The sequence below is a fragment of the Nerophis ophidion genome, linkage group LG11 (assembly GCF_033978795.1).
Source record: "Nerophis ophidion isolate RoL-2023_Sa linkage group LG11, RoL_Noph_v1.0, whole genome shotgun sequence".
NCBI classification, from domain to species: domain Eukaryota; kingdom Metazoa; phylum Chordata; class Actinopteri; order Syngnathiformes; family Syngnathidae; genus Nerophis; species Nerophis ophidion.
In genome coordinates, this window is record NC_084621.1 from 32,987,686 (window position 1) to 33,007,058 (window position 19,373).

At 45.0% G+C, this 19,373-nt stretch overlaps 1 protein-coding gene across 3 annotated transcripts in view; it reads right to left on the reverse strand.

The window, feature by feature from the left end:
• Positions 1 to 19,373, reverse strand: part of invs (inversin) — a 108,703-nt gene that overhangs the window by 38,132 nt on the left and 51,198 nt on the right. For all 3 annotated transcript variants that reach the window (XM_061915685.1, XM_061915686.1, XM_061915687.1), the window contains 2 exons: positions 18,478 to 18,658; positions 11,777 to 11,886 (listed from right to left, as the gene is read on the reverse strand). In XM_061915685.1, coding sequence (XP_061771669.1) covers positions 11,777 to 11,886; positions 18,478 to 18,658 — 291 coding nt within the window. The remainder of the gene's footprint in view (positions 1 to 11,776; positions 11,887 to 18,477; positions 18,659 to 19,373) is intronic.

Below are 19,373 nucleotides of genomic sequence, written 5' to 3' on the forward strand. Positions count from 1 at the left end.
TGGATTTAGTGATTTAAGTCAATAATTGTTCATTCATTTTTAATTGTTTAGATCTGTTTCTGGTCATCTTGTGTTCTGTTCTCTGTGTGCTCGTTTGTGTCCTGAGTCGCCCTGTCCAGCTAGAGATGGACATAACTGTTCTTCAAACAATGAGAAGGAAGAAAGTGAGTGTGAAGGACAGTGCTGAAAATATGGAGAAGCCGCTGATGGTGTGTTTGATGGAAAAGCAAAATCTCGAAAGAGATACCGTAGAAGTACACTCGCCAAGGTACAAACCCCGTTTCATTATGAGTTGGGAAATTGTGTTAGATGTAAATATAAACGGAATACATCCATCCATCCATCCATTTTCTACCGCTTATTCCCTTTCGGAGTCGCGGGGGGCGCTGGCGCCTATCTCAGCTACAATCGGGCGGAAGGCGGGGTACACCCTGGACAAGTCGCCACCTCATCGCAGGGCCAGCACAGATAGACAGACAACATTCACACCCACATTCACACACTAGGGCCAATTTAGTGTTGCCAATCAACCTATCCCCAGGTGCATGTCTTTGGAAGTGGGAGGAAGCCGGAGTACCCGGAGGGAACCCACGCATTCACGGGGAGAACATGCAAACTCCACACAGAAAGATCCCGAGCCTGGATTTGAACCCAGGACTGCAGGACCTTCGTATTGTGAGGCAGACGCACTAACCCCTCTGCCACCGTGAAGCCCTAAACGGAATACAATGATTTGCAAATCTTTTTCAACCCATATTCAATTGAATGCACTACAAAAACAAGATACTTGATGTTCAAACTCATAAACTTTAATTTTTTTTTGCAAATAATACTTAACTTAGAAATTCATGGCTGCAACACGTGCCAAAGTAGTTGGGAAAGGGCATGTTCACCACTGTGTTAAATCACCTTTTCTTTTAACAACACTCAATAAACATTTGGGAACTGAGGAAACTAATTGTTGAAGCTTTGAAAGTGGAATTCTTTCCCATTCTTGTTTTATGCAGAGCTTCAGTCGCTCAACAGTCAGGGGTCTCCGCTGTCGTATTTTACACTTCATAATGCGCCACACATTTTTGATGGGAGACAGGTCTGGACTGCAGGCGGGCCAGGAAAGTACTCACACACTTTTTTTATGAAGCCACGCTGTTGTAACACGTGCGGAATGTGGCTTGGCATTGTCTTGCTGAAATAAGCAAGAGCGTCCATGAAGTGAAGTGAATTATATTTGTGGCGGCATAGCTCGGTTGGTAGAGTGGCCGTGCCAGCAACTTGAGGGTTGCAGGTTCGATTCCCGCTTCCGCCATTCTAGTCACTGCCGTTGTGTCCTTGGGCAAGGCACTTTACCCACCTGCTCCCAGTGCCACCCACACTGGTTTAAATGTAACTTAGATATTGGGTTTCACTATGTAAAGCGCTTTGAGTCACTAGAGAAAAGCGCTATATAAATATAATTCACTTCACTTCATGAAAAAGACGGCGCTTAGATGGCAGCATATGTTGTTCCAAAACCTGTATGTACCTTTCAGCATTAATGGTGCCTTCACAGATGTGTAAGTTACCCATGCCTTGGGTACTAATGCACCCCCATACCATTACAGATGCTGGTTTTTGAACTTTGCGCCGATAACAGTCTGGATGGTTCGCTTCCCCTTTGGTCCGGATCACACGATGTCGAATATTTCCAAAAACAATTTGAAATGTGGACTCGTCAGACCACAGAACACTTTTCCACTTTGCATCAGTCCATCTTAGATGATCTTAGGCCCAGTGAAGCCAGCGGCGTTTCTGGATGTTGTTGATAAATGGCTTTCGCTTTGCATAGTAGAGATTTAATTTGCACTTACAGATGTAGCAACAAACAGTATTTAGTGACGGTGGTTTTCTGAAGTGTTCCTGAGCCCATGTGGTGATATCCTTTAGAGCAGGGGTGCCCACACTTTTTCTGCAAGCAAGCTACTTTTCAATTGACCAACTTGAGGGGATCTACCTCATTTATATATATCATTTCTATTTATTTATTTATGAAAGAGACATTTTTGTAAACAAGTTAAATGTGTTTAATGATAATACAAGCATGTGTAACACATATAGATGTCTTTCTTTCACGAAGACAAGAATATAAGTTGGTGTATTACCTGATTCTGATTACTTGCATTGATTGTAATCAGACAGTATAGTGCTGATAATGTCCACATTTTCAAATGGAGGAGAAAAAAAAGTTGTCCTTTCTGTACAATACCACATGAAAGTGGTTGGTTTTTGGCATCTAATTCATCCAGCTTCCATACACTTTACAAGAAAAACATTGGCGGCAAATTCCGTAGCTTGCTTGATTGACATTCACGGCACCCGAGGGTCTTGTGAGATGACGTTGGCTGCTGCCAGTTCATGATTATGAAAAAATGACAGAGAGGAAGGCGAGAAACACTTTTTATTTCAACAGACTTTTGCGCCATCCGTTCCGTCAAAACTCTAAAGGCCGACTGCACATTTCCTATCTTCACAATAAAAGCCCTGCTTCATGCTGCCTGCGCTAACAAAATAAGAGTCTTGGAAAGCTGGCGTGCACAAGTGATGTGCACGCCAGCTTTCCGAGACTCTGTATTTAGTTAGCGCAGGCAGCATGAAGCAGGGCTTTTATTGTGAAGATAGGAAATGTGCAGTCGGCCTTTAGAGTTTTGACGGAAGGTACCGCGCGAGAGTCTGTTGAAATAAAAAGTGTTTCTCGCCTTCCTCTCTGTCATTTTTTCATAATCATGAACTGGCAGCAGCCAACGTCATCTCACAAGACCCTCCGGTACCGTGAATGTCATTTAAGTGACGTCTTGGTGAAGATTGATGATCACTAATTTTTAGGTCTATTTTTTTTAAAAGCCTGGCTTGAGATCGACTGACACACCCCCCGCGGTCGACTGGTAGCTCGCGATCGACGTAATGGGCACCCCTGCTTTAGAAATTGATGTCTGGTTTTTTTGTCGTAGGAGAAATCGAAGGTCACTGTCATTCAATGTTGTTTTCCGGCCATGCCGCTTACGTTGAGTGATTTCTCCAGATTCTCTGAACCTTTTGATGATATTATGGAGCGTAGATGTTGAAATCCCTAAATTTTCTGCAACTTTGAGAAACGCTGTTCTTAAACTGTTTGACTATTTTCTCACGCAGTTGTGGACCCAGGGGGGTGTACCTCGCCCCATCCTTTCTTGTGAAAGACTGAGCATTTTTGGGAAATTGTTTTTATAGCCAATCATGGCACCCACCTGTTCCCAATTTGCGTGCACACCTGTGGGATGTTCCAAATAAGTGTTTGAATAGCATTCCTCAACTTTATCAGTATTTATTGCCACCTTTCCCAACAACTTTGTCACGTGTTGCTGGCATCAAATTCTAAAGTTAATGATTATTTGCTACAAAAAAGATGTTTATCAGTTTGAAGATGTTGTTTTTGTAGCATATTCAACTGAATATGGATTGAAAAAGATTTGCAAATCATTGTATTCGGTTTATATTTACATCTAATACAATTTCCCAACTCATATGGAAACGGGGTTTGTAAATGCTGTACATTATTATTATCTTATTTCATAAAACTACTTTAGTTGATAGTACTACATTCTATTGTATTGTTCTTATACAATATTTCTGATCTAAAAGTTTGTTTTCTTTTGAAAAGGCATCCATCCATCCATCCATCCATCCATCTATCCCTCTTCTTCCGCTCATCCGAGGTCAGGTCGCCGGGGCAGCAGCTTAAGCAGGGATGACCAGACATCCCTCTCCCGAGCCACTACGTCCAGCTCTTTCCGGGGGATCCCGAGGCGTTCCCAGGCCAACCGGGAGATATAGTCTTCCCAACGTGTCCTGGGTCTTCCCCGTGGCCTCCTACCGGTCGGACGTGCCCGAAACACCTCCCTAGGGAGGCGTTCGGGTGGAATGCCCGAACCACCTCATTTGGCTCCTCTCGATGTGAAGGAGCAGCGGCTTTACTTTGAGCTCCTCCTGGATGACAGAGCTTCTCACCTTATCTCTAAGGGAGAGCCCCGCCACACGGCGGAAGAAACTCATTTCGGCCGCTTGTACCCGTTATCTTGTCCTTTCGGTCATGACCCAAAGCTCATGACCATAGGTGAGGATGGGAACGTAGATCGACCGGTAAATTGAGAGCTTCGCCTTCCGGCTCAGCTTCTTCTTCACCACAATGGATCGGTACAACGTCCGCATTACTGAAGACGCCGCACCGATCCACCTGTCGATCTCACGATCCACTCTTCCCCCAGTCGTGAACAAGACTCCGAGGTACTTGAACTCCTCCGCTTGAGCAAGATCTCCTCCTTAACCTGGAGCGGGCATTCCACCCTTTTCCGGGCGAGAACCACGGACTCAGACTTGGAGGCACTGATTCTCATCCCAGTCGCTTCACTGCGAAACGATCCAGTGAGAGTTGAAGATCTTGGCCAGATGAAGCCATCAGGACCAACCACATCATCTGCAAATAGCAGAGATATAATCCTGCAGCCACCAAACCAGATACCCTCAACGCCCTGACTCCGCCTAGAAATTCTGTCCATAAGTTATGAATAGAATCGGTGACAAAGGGCAGCCTTGGCAGAGTCCAACCCTCACTGGAAACGGGTCCGACTTACTGCCGGCAATGCGGACCAAGCTCTGACACTGATCCTACAGGGAGCGGACCGCCACAATAAGACGAACCGCTACCGCATACTCTCTGAGCACTCCCCACAGGACTTCCCGGGGTCCACGGTCGAAAGCCTTCTCCAAGTCTACAAAGCACATGTAGACTGGTTGGGCAAACTCCCATGCACCCTCAAGGACCCTGCCGAGAGTATAGAGCTGGTCCACAGTTCCACGACCTGGACGAAAACCACACTGTTCCTCCTGAATCCGAGGTTCGACTATCCGGCGTAGCCTCCTCTCCAGTACACCTGAATAAACCTTACCGGGAAGGCTGAGAAGTGTGATCCCACAATAGTTGGAACACACACTCCGGTTCCCCTTCTTAAAGAGAGGAACCACCACCCCGGTCTGCCAATCCAGAGGTACCACCCCCAATGTCCACGCGATGCTGCAGAGTCTTGTCAACCAAGACGGACCCACAGCATCCAGAGCCTTAAGGAACTCCGGACGGATTTCCATTTTTAACTACCTCGGCAACCTCAGCCCCAGAAATAGGAGAACCCACCATAGAGTCCCCGGGCACTGCTTCCTCATAGGAAGACGTGCTGGTAGGATTTAGGAGGTCTTCGAAGTATTCCCCTACCGATCCACAACATCCGCAGTGGAGGTAAGCAGAACACCATCCCCACCGTACACGGTGTTGACACTGCACTGCTTCTTTTTCCTGAGGCGGCATATGGTGGTCCAGAATCGCTTCGAAGCTGTCCGGAAGTTGTTTTCCATAGCTTCCCCGAACTCCTCCCATGTCCAAATTTTTGCCTTTGCGACCGCTGAAGCCGCACACCGCTTGGCCTGTCGGTACCTGTCTGCTGCCTCTGGAGTCCTATGAACCAAAAGAGCCTGATAGGACTCCTTCTTCAGCTTGACGGCATCCCTCACCACTGGTGTCCACCAGCGGGTTCTAGGATTACCACCACAACAGGCACCAACCACCTTGCAGCCACAGCTCCAATCGGCCGCCTCGACAATAGAGGTACGGAACATCGTCCACTCGGACTCAATGTCCAGCACCTCCCTCGTGACATGTTCAAAGTTCTTCCGGAGGTGGGAATTGAAACTCTCTCTGACAGGAGACTCTGCCAGACGTTCCCAGCAGACGCTCACAATGCGTTTGGGCCTGCCAGGTCTGTACGGCATCCTCCCCCACCATCGCAGCCAACTCAACATCAGGTGGTGATCGGTAGAAAGCTCCGTCCCTCTCTTCACCAAAGTGTCCAAAACATGAGACCGGAAATCAGATGACACAACAACAAAGTCGATCATGGGACTAGGGTGTCCTGGTGCCAAGTGCACATATGGACACCCTTAAGTTTGAACATGGTGTTTGCTATGGACAATCTGTGACGACCACAAAAGTCCAATAACAAAACACTCGAATTCAGATCCGGGCGGCCATTCTTCCCAATCACGCCTCTCCAGGTTTCACTGTCGTTGCCAACATGAGCGTTGAAAGCCCCCAGTAGAACGAGGGAATCACCTGGGGGAGCACTCTCGAGTACTCCCTCGAGTAAATCCAAAAAGGGTGGGTACTCTGAGCTGCTGTTTGGCGCGTAAGCACAAACAACAGTCAGGACCCGTACCCCCACCCAAAGGCGGAGGGAGGCTACCCTCTCGTCCACCGGGTTGAACTCCAACGTGCAGGCTTTGAGCCAGGGGGCAACAAGAATTGCCACCCCAGCCCGTCGCCTCTCACTGCCGGCAACACCAGAGTGGAAGAGAGTATAGTCCCTCTCAAGAGAACTGGTTCCAGAGCCCTTGCTGTGCGTCGAAGTGAGTCCGACTATATCTAACCGGAACTTCTCCACTTCGCGCACTAGCTCAGGCTTCTTCCCCACCAGCGAGGTGACGTTCCACGTCCCAAGAGCTAGCTTATGTAGCCGAGGATCGGACCGCCAAGTGCCCTGCCTTCGGCTGCCGCCCAGCTCACAATCGCACCCAACCTCTATGGCCCCTGCTATGGGTGGTGAGCCCATTGGAGGGGGGGACCCATGTTGCCTCTTCGGGCTGTGCCCGGCCGGGCCCCATGGGTACAGGCCCGGCAACCTTAACGTAGTAGAGGAGTTTGCGTGTCCCAATGATCCTAGGAGCAATGTGGTCTGGGAGCTTTATTGCCCCTGATAGGGTCTCCCAAGGCAAACTGGTCCTAGGTGAGGGATCAGACAAAGAGCAGCTTGAAGACCTCAATAAAAAACACGAACAAAGGACCCAGATTTCCCTCGCCCGGACGCGGGTCACTGGGGCCCCCCTCTGGAGCCAGGCCCGGAGGTGGAGCAAAGATGGCACGATGGTGAAAAGGCATCTTACATGTTTAAATTGTGCTGTTTAGGGAGTGCCGACCACCAGTTAAATAGATTCAAATTCAGTTCAACGGGGGCGCTGATTTGAGATACAAGTATTTTGAGTTAAGAGCTCTGTCACAGAACCAATGAAGCTTGTAGGTTGAGGTGAGACTGTATGACCAAATGGTTTTGGTACATAATTTAATACATATATCCATCCATCCATTTTCTACTGCTTGTCCCTTTTGGGGTGGCGGGGGGTGCTGGAGCCTATCTCAGGTACATTTGGGTGGGGTACAACCTGGACAAGTCGACACCTCATCACAGGGCCAACACAGATATATAGACAACATTCACACTCACATTCACACACTGGGGTCAATTTTAGTGTTGCCAATCAACCTATCCCCAGGTGCATGAGTTTTTATTTGTAGTGTGTGTCTGTATTTTTCCAACATGGTAGTATCATACGTATGTGTGGAACTTAGACAATGATGTACAGAACTGGGGAGATGTTATTTTTTAATATTTGTATTTAAGGTGGGGATTGAACCAGGGACCCTAGGGTTGCGCACGGCCACTCTTCCACTGCGCCACGCCGTCCATCCAGCTCTTACTTGCTAGTGGATAGCTAAAAGAAAATTAATCCAGCATGTTTTACGTTTTTAAGATGAATGTTTACAGTGAATGCACATTCTAATACGGACGTTGATGGGGATCGATTGCACATCCTTTGGCATTAAAAGCCTACTGAAAAGAGATTTTCTTATTTAAACGGGAATAGCATGTGCATTCTATGTGTCATACTTGATCATTTCGCGATATTGCCATATTTTTGCTGAAAGGATTTAGTAGAGAACATCCACGATAAAGTTCACAACTGGAGAAAAGCCCTGCCTCTACCGGAAGTCGCAGACGATGACGTCACATGTCGAGGGCTCCTCATATATTCACATTGATTTTAATGGGAGCCTCCAACAAAAAAACAGCTATTCCGACCGAGAAAACGACAATTTCCCCATTAATTTGAGCGAAGATGAAAGATTCGTGTTTGATGATATTGATAGCAACGGACTAGAAAAAAAACAACAAAAAAAGTTAAAAAAAAAAAAAAAAGGCGATTGCAATCGCGTTGCATTGAGACAGTTTCATATGTTTTTAGACACATTTACTACGATAATTCTGGGAAATCCCTTATCTTTCTATTGTGTTGCTAGTGTTTTAGTGAGTTTAACTGTACCTGATAGTCGGAAGTGTCCGTCCCCGGCCGGGTGTTGACGCGCAGCGTCTCGGGGAAGTCGACGGCAGCTGTATGGACGGCACAAGCTCAGCTGATATCCGGTAAGAGGCGACTTTTTAACCACTATTTTCTCACCGAAACCTGCTGGTTGACATGTAGTCGGGATCCATGTCCGCTGTGATCCATACTAAAGTTTCACCTCTGTGAATTTTAAACAATGAATCCCCATGTGTTTGTGTGGCTAAAGGCTAAAGCTTCCCAACTCTGTCTTTCTACTTTAACTTCTCCAATATTAATTGAACAAATTGCAAAAGATTCAGCAACACAGATCTCCAAAATACTGTGCAATTATGCCGTTAAAGCAGACGACTTTTAGCTGTGTGTGTACGCAGCGCTCATATTCATGACAGCCCGTGACGTCACGCGTACACGTCATCATTACGCGATGTTTTCAAGAAAAAAGTCCCAGGAAATTTAAAATTGCAATTTAGTAAACTAAAAAGGCCGTATTGGCATGTGTTGCAACGTTAATATTTCATCATTGATATATAAACTATCAGACTGCGTGGTGGGTAGTAGTGGGTTTCAGTAGGCCTTTAAAGATAGGCGTGTACTCCATTACGCCAACAGCGTCTTGTAGGAACATACTGTATGTCTTTTGATGGATTGATTGAAACTTGTATTAGTAGATTGCACAGTACAGTACATATTCCGTACAATTGACCACTAAATGGTAACACCCAAATAAGTTTTTCAACTTGTTTAAGTCGGGTCCACGTAAATCAATTCATGGTACAAATATGTACTATCAGCATAATACAGTCTGCTATATTATGAGTCTGCTATATTATGAATTTATTGGAGAGGGAACGGGAAAGGGTCCCAAATATTTATTCTTGAATTTAATTTAGATTTTACAAAGTATTTCTGGTGCTTTATCAAAAACACATTATGAACAAAGCCTGTTGTCGAACATCGTGGCAAAATCGTAACCGCTTCCAAAAGCAGTTGCAGCTAAGTTTCAAACGTCATAAATTTTGGCTGCACCCCTATATGAATCAAGCTTTGATACGCACTTCTCAGAAACACCCCCTCCATTACTTCAAAGCCTCTGCACATCTCATCACATCACAAGCCTTTTCCTGTTAGTGTATTTTTGACATTTGTTACTTAGTATGTCGTACCATTGAATCCTGGCTTCCCGGTTGTTTTGTAACAAGCCTTTTGAACATCACTTAACTGTTGCTTTTTTCTTCCACAATATTGGGTCCACCTCACTTTGACACCACATCTAGATTGTGACTAAGCTTACACAAATCATAGTTTGTAGAACAGGAAGGAGGAAGAAGAGAGCTTATGAAGTATATATTTTTATGTGGTGGGACACAACTTCCGTTGTGACTCAAATGTTTGTTACAAAAACATGTTGCTGTATTTTTATGTGTACTTCTGTTTTTCATTCACTTTGTTTCTAAGAAAAGGATCTGCTTTCAGGTTATTTTGCACCAAAATGCCAACTTCCCTACATAATTCCTTAATCAAAATTCTGCAAAACTAACAAACTGCTATAAAAAACACACGTAACCCAACAGCTCTTTTTCCAGACTATTTTTGAAAAAAAAGACAAAATTATGTGGTTACATAAGTATACGTGTCAGTGTTTTCAACATCAGTGAAAAAACAAGTGGTAGATTACAATACAAAATGATATGATAATTCTTAGCTGCTGGAAAGTTGTTGGATGGCTCTGCTTAATTGATTAGCATTTTTTGAAATTAGCATCAAAACTCTGATAACTTCCTAACAACCTGTGACGCTTTTTGGCTACTACCCTCCAGGTCACTAAAATATGGTTAAAATATGACTTAAATGTTGGATTTTCAATTATAATAAAAAATGGGTCAGTTTATGTGGACATGTAAGCAAAATGAAGTGACAAAAGCAACATAACTACTTTTTAGTTACACAGCAGTAAAACATGGACACAGTCACTCCCTGTTCAGTGCAAAGTAACACAATTTTAGTTTTACTTTTTTTTACATTAGTTTTTTTTTCTTTTTTGCAAGCTTGCGCTTGTACGAAATTCTTGATTGTCATTGTAGTCAAAACGTACAACAAAAATAGCACAGCAGCTTTGTTAGGCAATAGTATAATATACCATACAAAAACAAAGAAATAGAAGAAAAAATATGCACAAATGGGGGAAAACCATGTCAACAGACTACCACTTTATCACCCACTCTCATTTTAAGTAAATGGAGTCAATGGCTCATTTTGGTTATGTTGACAACTGATGTGCCTACAAATCAGCCAATCCGAAAGGCGTCGACTTCTTTTCACTGCGTAAATCTTGAAAAAAAAAAAAAAAATCGACCAGACTTTTCAAAGACTTTCTCATAGCTGAAAACACAATCTAGTTTTTGGAATAGTACAATATTACTCCCTCATCCTATTTGTAAATATTGTACAGACACTCTATTGAGTAGACAAGTTGTTACATGACAGTATTCTCAACCATGCTCACTACAACCCCTGGAAAACGATATAATCAACAGTCTTGGAGGATGCTCACTCAGTTGTTTCATTATGTAGAAATTACGCGGATAAACATTACCCAAAACTATATTCTTTTCAAATGGCAATGTTCTGGCTTTATGAAACACTAAAATAAATCAAGAATATAAATTGTGGTAGTCAGTGACCTTTGATTTTTGGATCAAGCAGAGTGAAAAAAATACTGAAGTACGAAAAACAAAGAAAGAAAAAACAAACCTACAACACAGTACTAACAGATTGTTGGACCACTTCTGGCTTTTATAACTTGGGCATGGACTTACAGAGTGACAAACAGTACTCTTCATCAATTTTGTTCCAACTTTCTCTGAATGCTGTTGTCAGATCATCTTTGCAGGTTAAAGTCTTGTCATGAACCATTTTCTTCATATATCACACATTTTACATTGGATTGAGATCCTGACTATTTACAGAAAAATGACATTGACCTTATGTACCAGTATCTTTCGTTAAGGAACGTTTTGACAGTTTTTGGTCTTCGGGAAGATACATTATTATCTTCTTACAATGTTGTTACCATGTTCCAAGTGCCATCACCTGACATGCAGCCCATAGCATCAATGACTGTGGAAATGTGCATGTTTTCTTCAAGCAGTTGTCTTCATAAATCTCATTGGAACAGTGCCAAACAAAAGTTTCAGCATCATCACCTTGCACAATGAAGATTCACGATTCATCACTGAATATGACTTTCATCCAGTCATTCATAGTCCACCATTAGTTTTCCTTAGCCCAGATAAACCTTGTTTTTTAATGTTTGGGTGTTAATGACAGTTTTAGTTTTTCTGTACTTAAATCCTATTTCCTTTGGGTACTTTCTTACAATTCGCTCACAGACGGTGACTCCAGTTTCCGCCCATTTGTTCTTTCGTTTTGCTGTGAAAAGCAATTTTGTACCAGTGGCTTACATTTTCATAACCCAGAAACAATGACTTTGGTTATATCATGCTCTTCTATTGGGTAGATTTGTGGTTTCTGCATGACTCACAGCGTTGTTGCTCTGAGCACCGTAGTGCAAGGGTGTCGCTCCTTGGCTGTCTGAGGGAATGGTGCCTGACGTGTTCCTTTCCAGCAGTAGGTGGACAATTCTGGCATGGCCTGCAATCAAACGGGAGAAAGAGAAAACAAAATACTCCTTTGTGAAAGTGAAAGAACAAAGGCAAAAGTGTGTGCGTTTATCTTCAAGTCCACAATGGAGGGTAAAACCGATAGCGTACTGAATTAAAGGAAACTTTCAAAAGGGGAGACATCATTGGGAAAATGTGAAATAGCAGCCACAGTTATTTCATAACTTTACCATAGGTTGATTGTGTAGAAAACGGCTGTCATAACTTTTCTACTTAATGTTGAAAGGATGCGCTGGTCTCAGGCTGTTGCATTTAGATAGATATGTGTGGAAATTTTCAAATTCACTTGTTAAATCACAACTTTTTTCTTTTAAAATGAACTTCTTTGTAAATAATAAAAACACATTTATTTTATTTTTGTGTAGCCTTAAAGTCTTCATGTAAGTGATTATGACTGATGACACCAGTTGACTTCTCTGAGCCCATTTTAATAGGGCTCATGTGATGCAGTCATTAGACTCGGTTACAAACGCGACAATGAGAAAGTCAAAGGAAGTCAGCACAGATCTGAAAAAAACAAATCATGGACTTAAACAGGTCAGGGAAGTAACTTGGAGCCATTTCAAAGCAGCTTAAGGTCCCAAGAGCAACTGTGCAGACACTTGTAAGTGTTAAGTGCATGGCACAGTTTTGTCACTACCACGATCAGGAAGAAAACGCACGCTATCACCTGTTACTGAGAGAAAATTGGTCAGGATGATCAAGAGTCAACCTAAAACCAACAAATAACAGGTCTGCAATGAATTGGAGGCTGCTGAAACACAGGCATCAGTGTCCACAGTCAAGCATCTAAAGTTTGCTGCTGATCACATGGACAAAGATAAGATCTTCGGGAGGAAAGTTCTGTGGTCAGATGTAAGAAAAATTGAGCTGTTTGGCCACAATACCCAGCAATATGTTTGGAGGAGAAAAGGTGAGGCCTTTAATCCCAGGAACACCATGCCTACCGTCAAGCAGTGTGGTGGTAGTATTATGCTCTCGCCTTTTTTTGCAGCCAATGGAATTAGTGCTTTACAGATAGTAAATGGGACAATGAAATTCTTCAGGACAACCTAAAATCATCAGCCCGGAGGTTGGGTCTTGGCCACAGTTGGGTGTTCCAACAGGACAATGACCCCAAACACATGTCAAAAGTGGCAAAGGAATGGCTAAATCAGTCTAGAATTAAGGTTTTAGAATGGCCTTCTCAAAGTCCTGACTTAAACCCCATTGAGAACATGTGGACAATGTTGAAGAAAAAAGTCCATGTCAGAAAATGTAGCTGAACTGCACCAATTTTGTTAAGAGGAGTGGTAAAAACAATCATCCAGAAGCTTGCCAGAAGCTTGTGGAAAAAAAACAAGAGTTGTAGAAATTATTGGAAACGCAAGACAGCCATGACATTATGTCCTTCATAAGTGTATGTAAACTTTTGACCACAACTGTATGTGTGTTTGTGTGTGTGTGTATATATATATATATACATATATGTACTGTATATATATATATATATATATATATATATATATATATATATATATATATATATACTGTATATACTGTATATATATATATATAAGTATATGTAGCTAATATTATTATTTTGTCAAGAAGAAATTTTTGGAATATCAACTATTGTTGATATCATTATTGATACTGTTTTTATTAATTTCAGGTTTTTTTTTTTGTTTGTTTTCTTAGAATCGTATTTGTGCGGGTGTATGTTCTATTCATTTTTTACCAACTGCTTGTCTTTTATTGGTCCGGGTCTTCAGGTGAAAAAAAAACTGTGATTAATAAGTTAAAATATGATTAGCTCTGTCAAATAATAAGATTTTTAAAATTAGATTATCACACTTTTGGATTCAGATTAATTATCTTATTACAAAAAAAAAATCCCAATATTTGTGCACAAATGCAATTTTATTTTATTTTTTTACTGTTTTTTTGAATGCACATCATTTATTTGCCCATAACTTGCTGATAGTTTTATCTTAAGTACCATCAGGGTTTAGTCAGAGTCTCCTTCTTCCCTTGCACTGATGCATGCATTGACCTGACGTATAACAACCTGCGCCGCCAATTCAGGTACGCAGCTTGTTAAAAGGAACATCCATCCATTTTTTACCGCACGTCCCTTTTGGGGTCGCGGGGGGTGCTGGAGCCTATCTCAGCTGCATTCGGGCGGAAGGCGGTCATTTACATTAAAAATACATGTTGTGATTAATCTGCATATATACATGATTAATGCAATATTTTTTGTGATTAATCACATGAATTAACTTGTTATTTTTGACTTCCCTAAATGAAATGAATTTAAAATGTTGTGCTTTGTCAGCTACAGTGGGGCAAAAAAGGATTTAGTCAGCCACTGATTGTGCAAGTTCTCCCACTTAAAATGATGACAGAGGTCTGTAATTTTCATCATAGGTACACTTCAACTGTGAGAGACAGAATGTAAAAAAAAATCCAGGAATTCACATTGTATGAATTTTAAAGAATTAATTTGTAAATGATGGTGGAAAATAAGTATTTGGTCAACCATTCAAAGCTCTCACTGATGGAAGGAGGTTTTGGCTAAAAATCTCACGATACATGGCCCCATTCATTCTTTCCTTAACACGGATCAATCGTCCTCCTGTCCCCTTAGCAGAAAAACAGCCCCAAAGCATGATGTTTCCACCCCCATGCTTCACAGTAGGTATGGTGTTCTTGGGATGCAACTCAGTATTCTTCTTCCTCCAAACACGATGAGTTGAATTTATACCAAAATGGATACAGCAGAGGATTGGGAGAACTGTGGTCAGATGAAACCAAAATAGATCTTTTTGGTATTAACTCAACTTGTCGTGTTTGGAGGAAGAAGAATACTGAGTTGCATCCCAAGAACACCACACCTACTGTGAAGCATGGGGGTGGAAACATCATGCTTTGGGGTTGTTTTTCTGCTAAGGGGACAGGACGATTGATCATTGTATTTGCCCGTCAATGTTTTTCAGGCCTTTGACCAGCTAACATAACAGGAAGATTGTATTATCCATCCATACATCCATCATCTTCCGCTTATCCGAGGTCGGGTCGCGGGGGAAACAGCCTAAGCAGGGAAACCCAGACTTCCCTCTCCCCAGCCACTTCGTCTAGGTCTTCCCGGGGGATCCCGAGGCGTTCCCAGGCCAGCCGGGAGACATAGTCTTCCCAACGTGTCCTGGGTCTTCCCCGTGGCCTCCTACCGGTTGGGCGTGCCCTAAACACCTCCCTAGGGAGGCGTTCGGGTGGCATCCTGACCAGATGCCCGAACCACCTCATCCGGCTCTTCTCGATGTGAAGGAGCAGCGGCTTTACTTTGAGTTCCTCCCGGATGGCAGAGCTTCTCACCCTATCTCTAAGGGAGAGCCCCGCCACACGGCGGAGGAAACTCATTTCGGCCGCTTGTACCCGTGATCTTATCCTTTCGGTCATGACCCAAAGCTCATGACCATAGGTGAGGATGGGAACGTAGATCGACCGGTAAATTGAGAGCTTTGCCTTCCGGCTCAGCTCCTTCTTTACCACAACGGATCGGTACAACGTCCGCATTACTGAAGACGCCGCACCGATCCGCCTGTCGATCTCACGATCCACTCTTCCCTCACTCGTGAACAAGACTCCTAGGTACTTGAACTCCTCCACTTGGGGCAGGGTCTCCTCCCCAACCCGGAGATGGCATTCCACCCTTTTCCGGGCGAGAACCATGGACTCGGACTTGGAGGTGCTGACTCTCATTCCGATCGCTTCACACTCGGATGCGAACCGATCCAGCGAGAGCTGAAGATCCCGGTCAGATGAAGCCATCAGGACCACGTCATCTGCAAAAAGCAGAGACCTAATCCTGCGGTTACCAAACCGGAACCCCTCAACGCCTTGACTGCGCCGTGAAATTCTGTCCATAAAAGTTATGAACAGAATCGGTGACAAAGGACAGCCTTGGCGGAGTCCAACCCTCACTGGAAATGTGTTCGACTTACTGCCGGCAATGCGGACCAAGCTCTGGCACTGATCGTACAGGGAACGGACCGCCACAATAAGACAGTCCGATACCCCATACTCTCTGAGCACTCCCCACAGGACTTCCCGAGGGACACGGTAGAATGCCTTCTCCAAGTCCACAAAGCACATGTAGACTGGTTGGGCAAACTGCCATGCACCCTCAAGAACCCTGCCGAGAGTATAGAGTTGGTCCACAGTTCCACGACCAGGACAAAAACCACACTGTTCCTCCTGAATCCGAGGTTCGACTATCCGGCGTAGCCTCCTCTCCAGTACACCTGAATAAACCTTACCGGGAAGGCTGAGGAGCGAGATCCCACGATAGTTGGAACACACCCTCCGGTCCCCCTTCTTAAAGAGAGGAACCACCACCCCGGTCTGCCAATCCAGAGGTACCGCCCCCGATGTCCACGCGATGCTGCAAAGTCTTGTCAACCAAGACAGCCCCACAGCATCCAGAGCCTTAAGGAACTCCGGGCGGATCTCATCCACCCCTGGGGCCTTGCCACCGAGGAGCTTTTTAACTACCTCAGCGACCTCAGCCCCAGAAATAGGAGAGTCCACCACAGATTCCCCAGGCACTGCTTCCTCATAGGAAGACGTGTTGGTGGGATTGAGGAGGTCTTCGAAGTATTCCTTCCACCTATCCACAACATCCGCAGTTGAGGTCAGCAGAACACCATCCGCACCGTACACGGTGTTGATAGTGCACTGCTCCCCCTTCCTGAGGCGGCGGACGGTGGTCCAGAATCGCTTCGAAGCCGTCCGGAAGTCGTTTTCCATGGCTTCCCCGAACTCCTCCCATGTCCAAGTTTTTGCCTCCGCGACCGCTGAAGCTGCACACCGCTTGGCCTGTCGGTACCTGTCCACTGCCTCCGGAGTCCTATGAGCCAAAAGGACCCGATAGGACTCCTTCTTCAGCTTGACGGCATCCCTCACCGCTGGTGTCCACCAAGGGGTTTTAGGATTGCCGCCCCAACAGGCACCAACTACCTTGCGGCCACAGCTCCGATCTGCCGCCTCGACAATAGAGGTGCGGAACATGGTCCACTCGGACTCAATGTCCAGCACCTCCCTCGTGACATGTTCAAAGTTCTTCCGGAGGTGGGAATTGAAACTTTGTCTGACAGGAGACTCAGCCAGACGTTCCCAGCAGACCCTCACAATGCGTTTGGGCCTCCCAGGTCTGTCCGGCATCCTCCCCCACCATCGCAGCCAACTCACCACCAGGTGGTGATCGGTAGAAAACTCCGCCCCTCTCTTCACCCGAGTGTCCAAAACATAAGGCCGCAAATCCGATGACACAACTACAAAGTCGATCATGGAACTGCGGCCTAGGGTGTCCTGGTGCCAACTGCACATATGGACACCCTTATGTTTGAACATGGTGTTTGTTATGGACAAACTGTGACGAGCACAAAAGTCCAATAACAAAACACCACTCGGGTTCAGATCCGGGCGGCCATTCTTCCCAATCACGCCTCTCCAGGTTTCACTGTCGTTGCCAACGTGAGCGTTGAAGTCTCCCAGTAGGACAAGGGAATCACCCGGGGGAGCACTTTCCAGTACTCCCTCGAGTGTTCCCAAAAAGGGTGGGTACTCTGAACTGCTGTTTGGTGCATAAGCACAAACAACAGTCAGGACCCGTCCCCCCACCCGAAGGCGGAGGGAGGCTACCCTTTCGTCTACCGGGTTGAACTAGAACGTACAGGCTTTGAGCCGGGGGGAAACAAGAATTGCCACCCCAGCCTGTCGCCTCTCACTGCCGGCAACGCCACAGTGGGAGAGGGTCCAATCCCTCTCGAGAGAAGTGGTTCCAGAGCCCTTGCTGTGCGTCGAAGTGAGTCCGACTATATCCAGCCGGAATTTCTCGACTTCGCGCACTAACTTAGGCTCTTTCCCCCCCAGTGACGTGACGTTCCACGTCCCAACAGCTAGTTTCTGTAGCCGAGGATCGGACCGCCAAGTGCCCTGCCTTCGGCTTCCGTCCAGCTCACATTGCACCCGACCTCTATGGCCCCTGCTATGGGTGGTGAGCCCATTGGAGGGGTGACCCACGTTGCCTCTTCGGGCCGTGCCCGGCCGGGCCCCATGGGAACAGGCCCGGCCACTAGGCGCTCGCCATCGTGCCCCACCTCCGGGCCTGGCCCCAGAGGGGGGCCCTGGTGACCCGCGTCCGGGCGAGGGAAATCTGGGTCCATGCTTTTTCTTCTTCATAAAGGTCTTCGAGCTGCTCTTTGTCTGATCCCTCACCTAGAACCTGTTTGCCTTGGGAGACCCTACCAGGGGGCTTTATGCCCCCGGACAACATAACTCCTAGGATCATTGGGACACGCAAACTCCTCTACGGTTGCAGCTCAGAGAGGAGTTGTATTATCCATTTTTCATAATTAATCACTGACATTTGTGAGATGCACACATGAACTAAATGAATGTCTGATAACTGACATTTTGCATTCTCACTTTGATGTGTCATGGAGGATAAACATTTTAAGCCACAATGACGACGTCAAATTATGTCTTCATTATTGGGTGTGGAAGATGTGTGTCTGCTTACCGAGAAGGGCGGCCCAGTGCATTGGCGTTCTGAAGAGGTTGTCGTATGCCGTCACGTTACAGCCCTCGTAGGACGTCAGCACCTCCACGACTGCTTTGTTGCCATCGGCGACGGCGAAGTGCAGGGGTGTCCGACCTTCATAGTCCTGCCAGTTAAGCAAGGACTCGGTGGGGGCAGCTTCCTGCACACGCACACACACACTGCTAGCAAACATGTAATACAGATATGCTCTATGTGACTTAACGATGCAAAGATGCGTCGCTTGATGACAGCCAGTGTTTTCCCAACCAATATTGCTCAAATTTTACACAAGTGCTTGCCAGTTACATAAAAGTGTATACCACAAGATTTTCCTAAACACCCTTAATTTACAGTCTGTGTTTTGTAGAGCGCATTGAGGTGTGTGAGAACTTTCACGTCAATCAGACCTACAGAGTTTAATAATAGCGCGACCAGGTGGTGTATTTGTCAGAATGAGCAACACAATGAGGTGCATTTTTGACACACTTTCATCCTTTTGTTTGCAGTGGGTCAGGAGAAGAAAAGTTACCGCAAAGTAGAGCTGCAGCTATCAATTATTTTAATAACTGACTAGTAACTGACTAATCAAATGATTATTTTGTTTGATAAATCAAGTAATTGGATAGAACACACTTTATAGCAGGAATGTCAAACTCCTTTTCATAGAGGGCCACATCGCAGTTATGGCTGCCTTTAGAGGGCCGCTTATAACAGCAAATATTATAGGAATTGGCCAATGCATTTAATTCTCATTAATATTTTTAAATACACTGAAACAAATCTGTAGATTTGAAATAAAAAACTGGAAACTCAGCCACCAGAATTTTACTATAAAATATAAGGTATTTTTTTACAACATATACGCCTACCGCCTG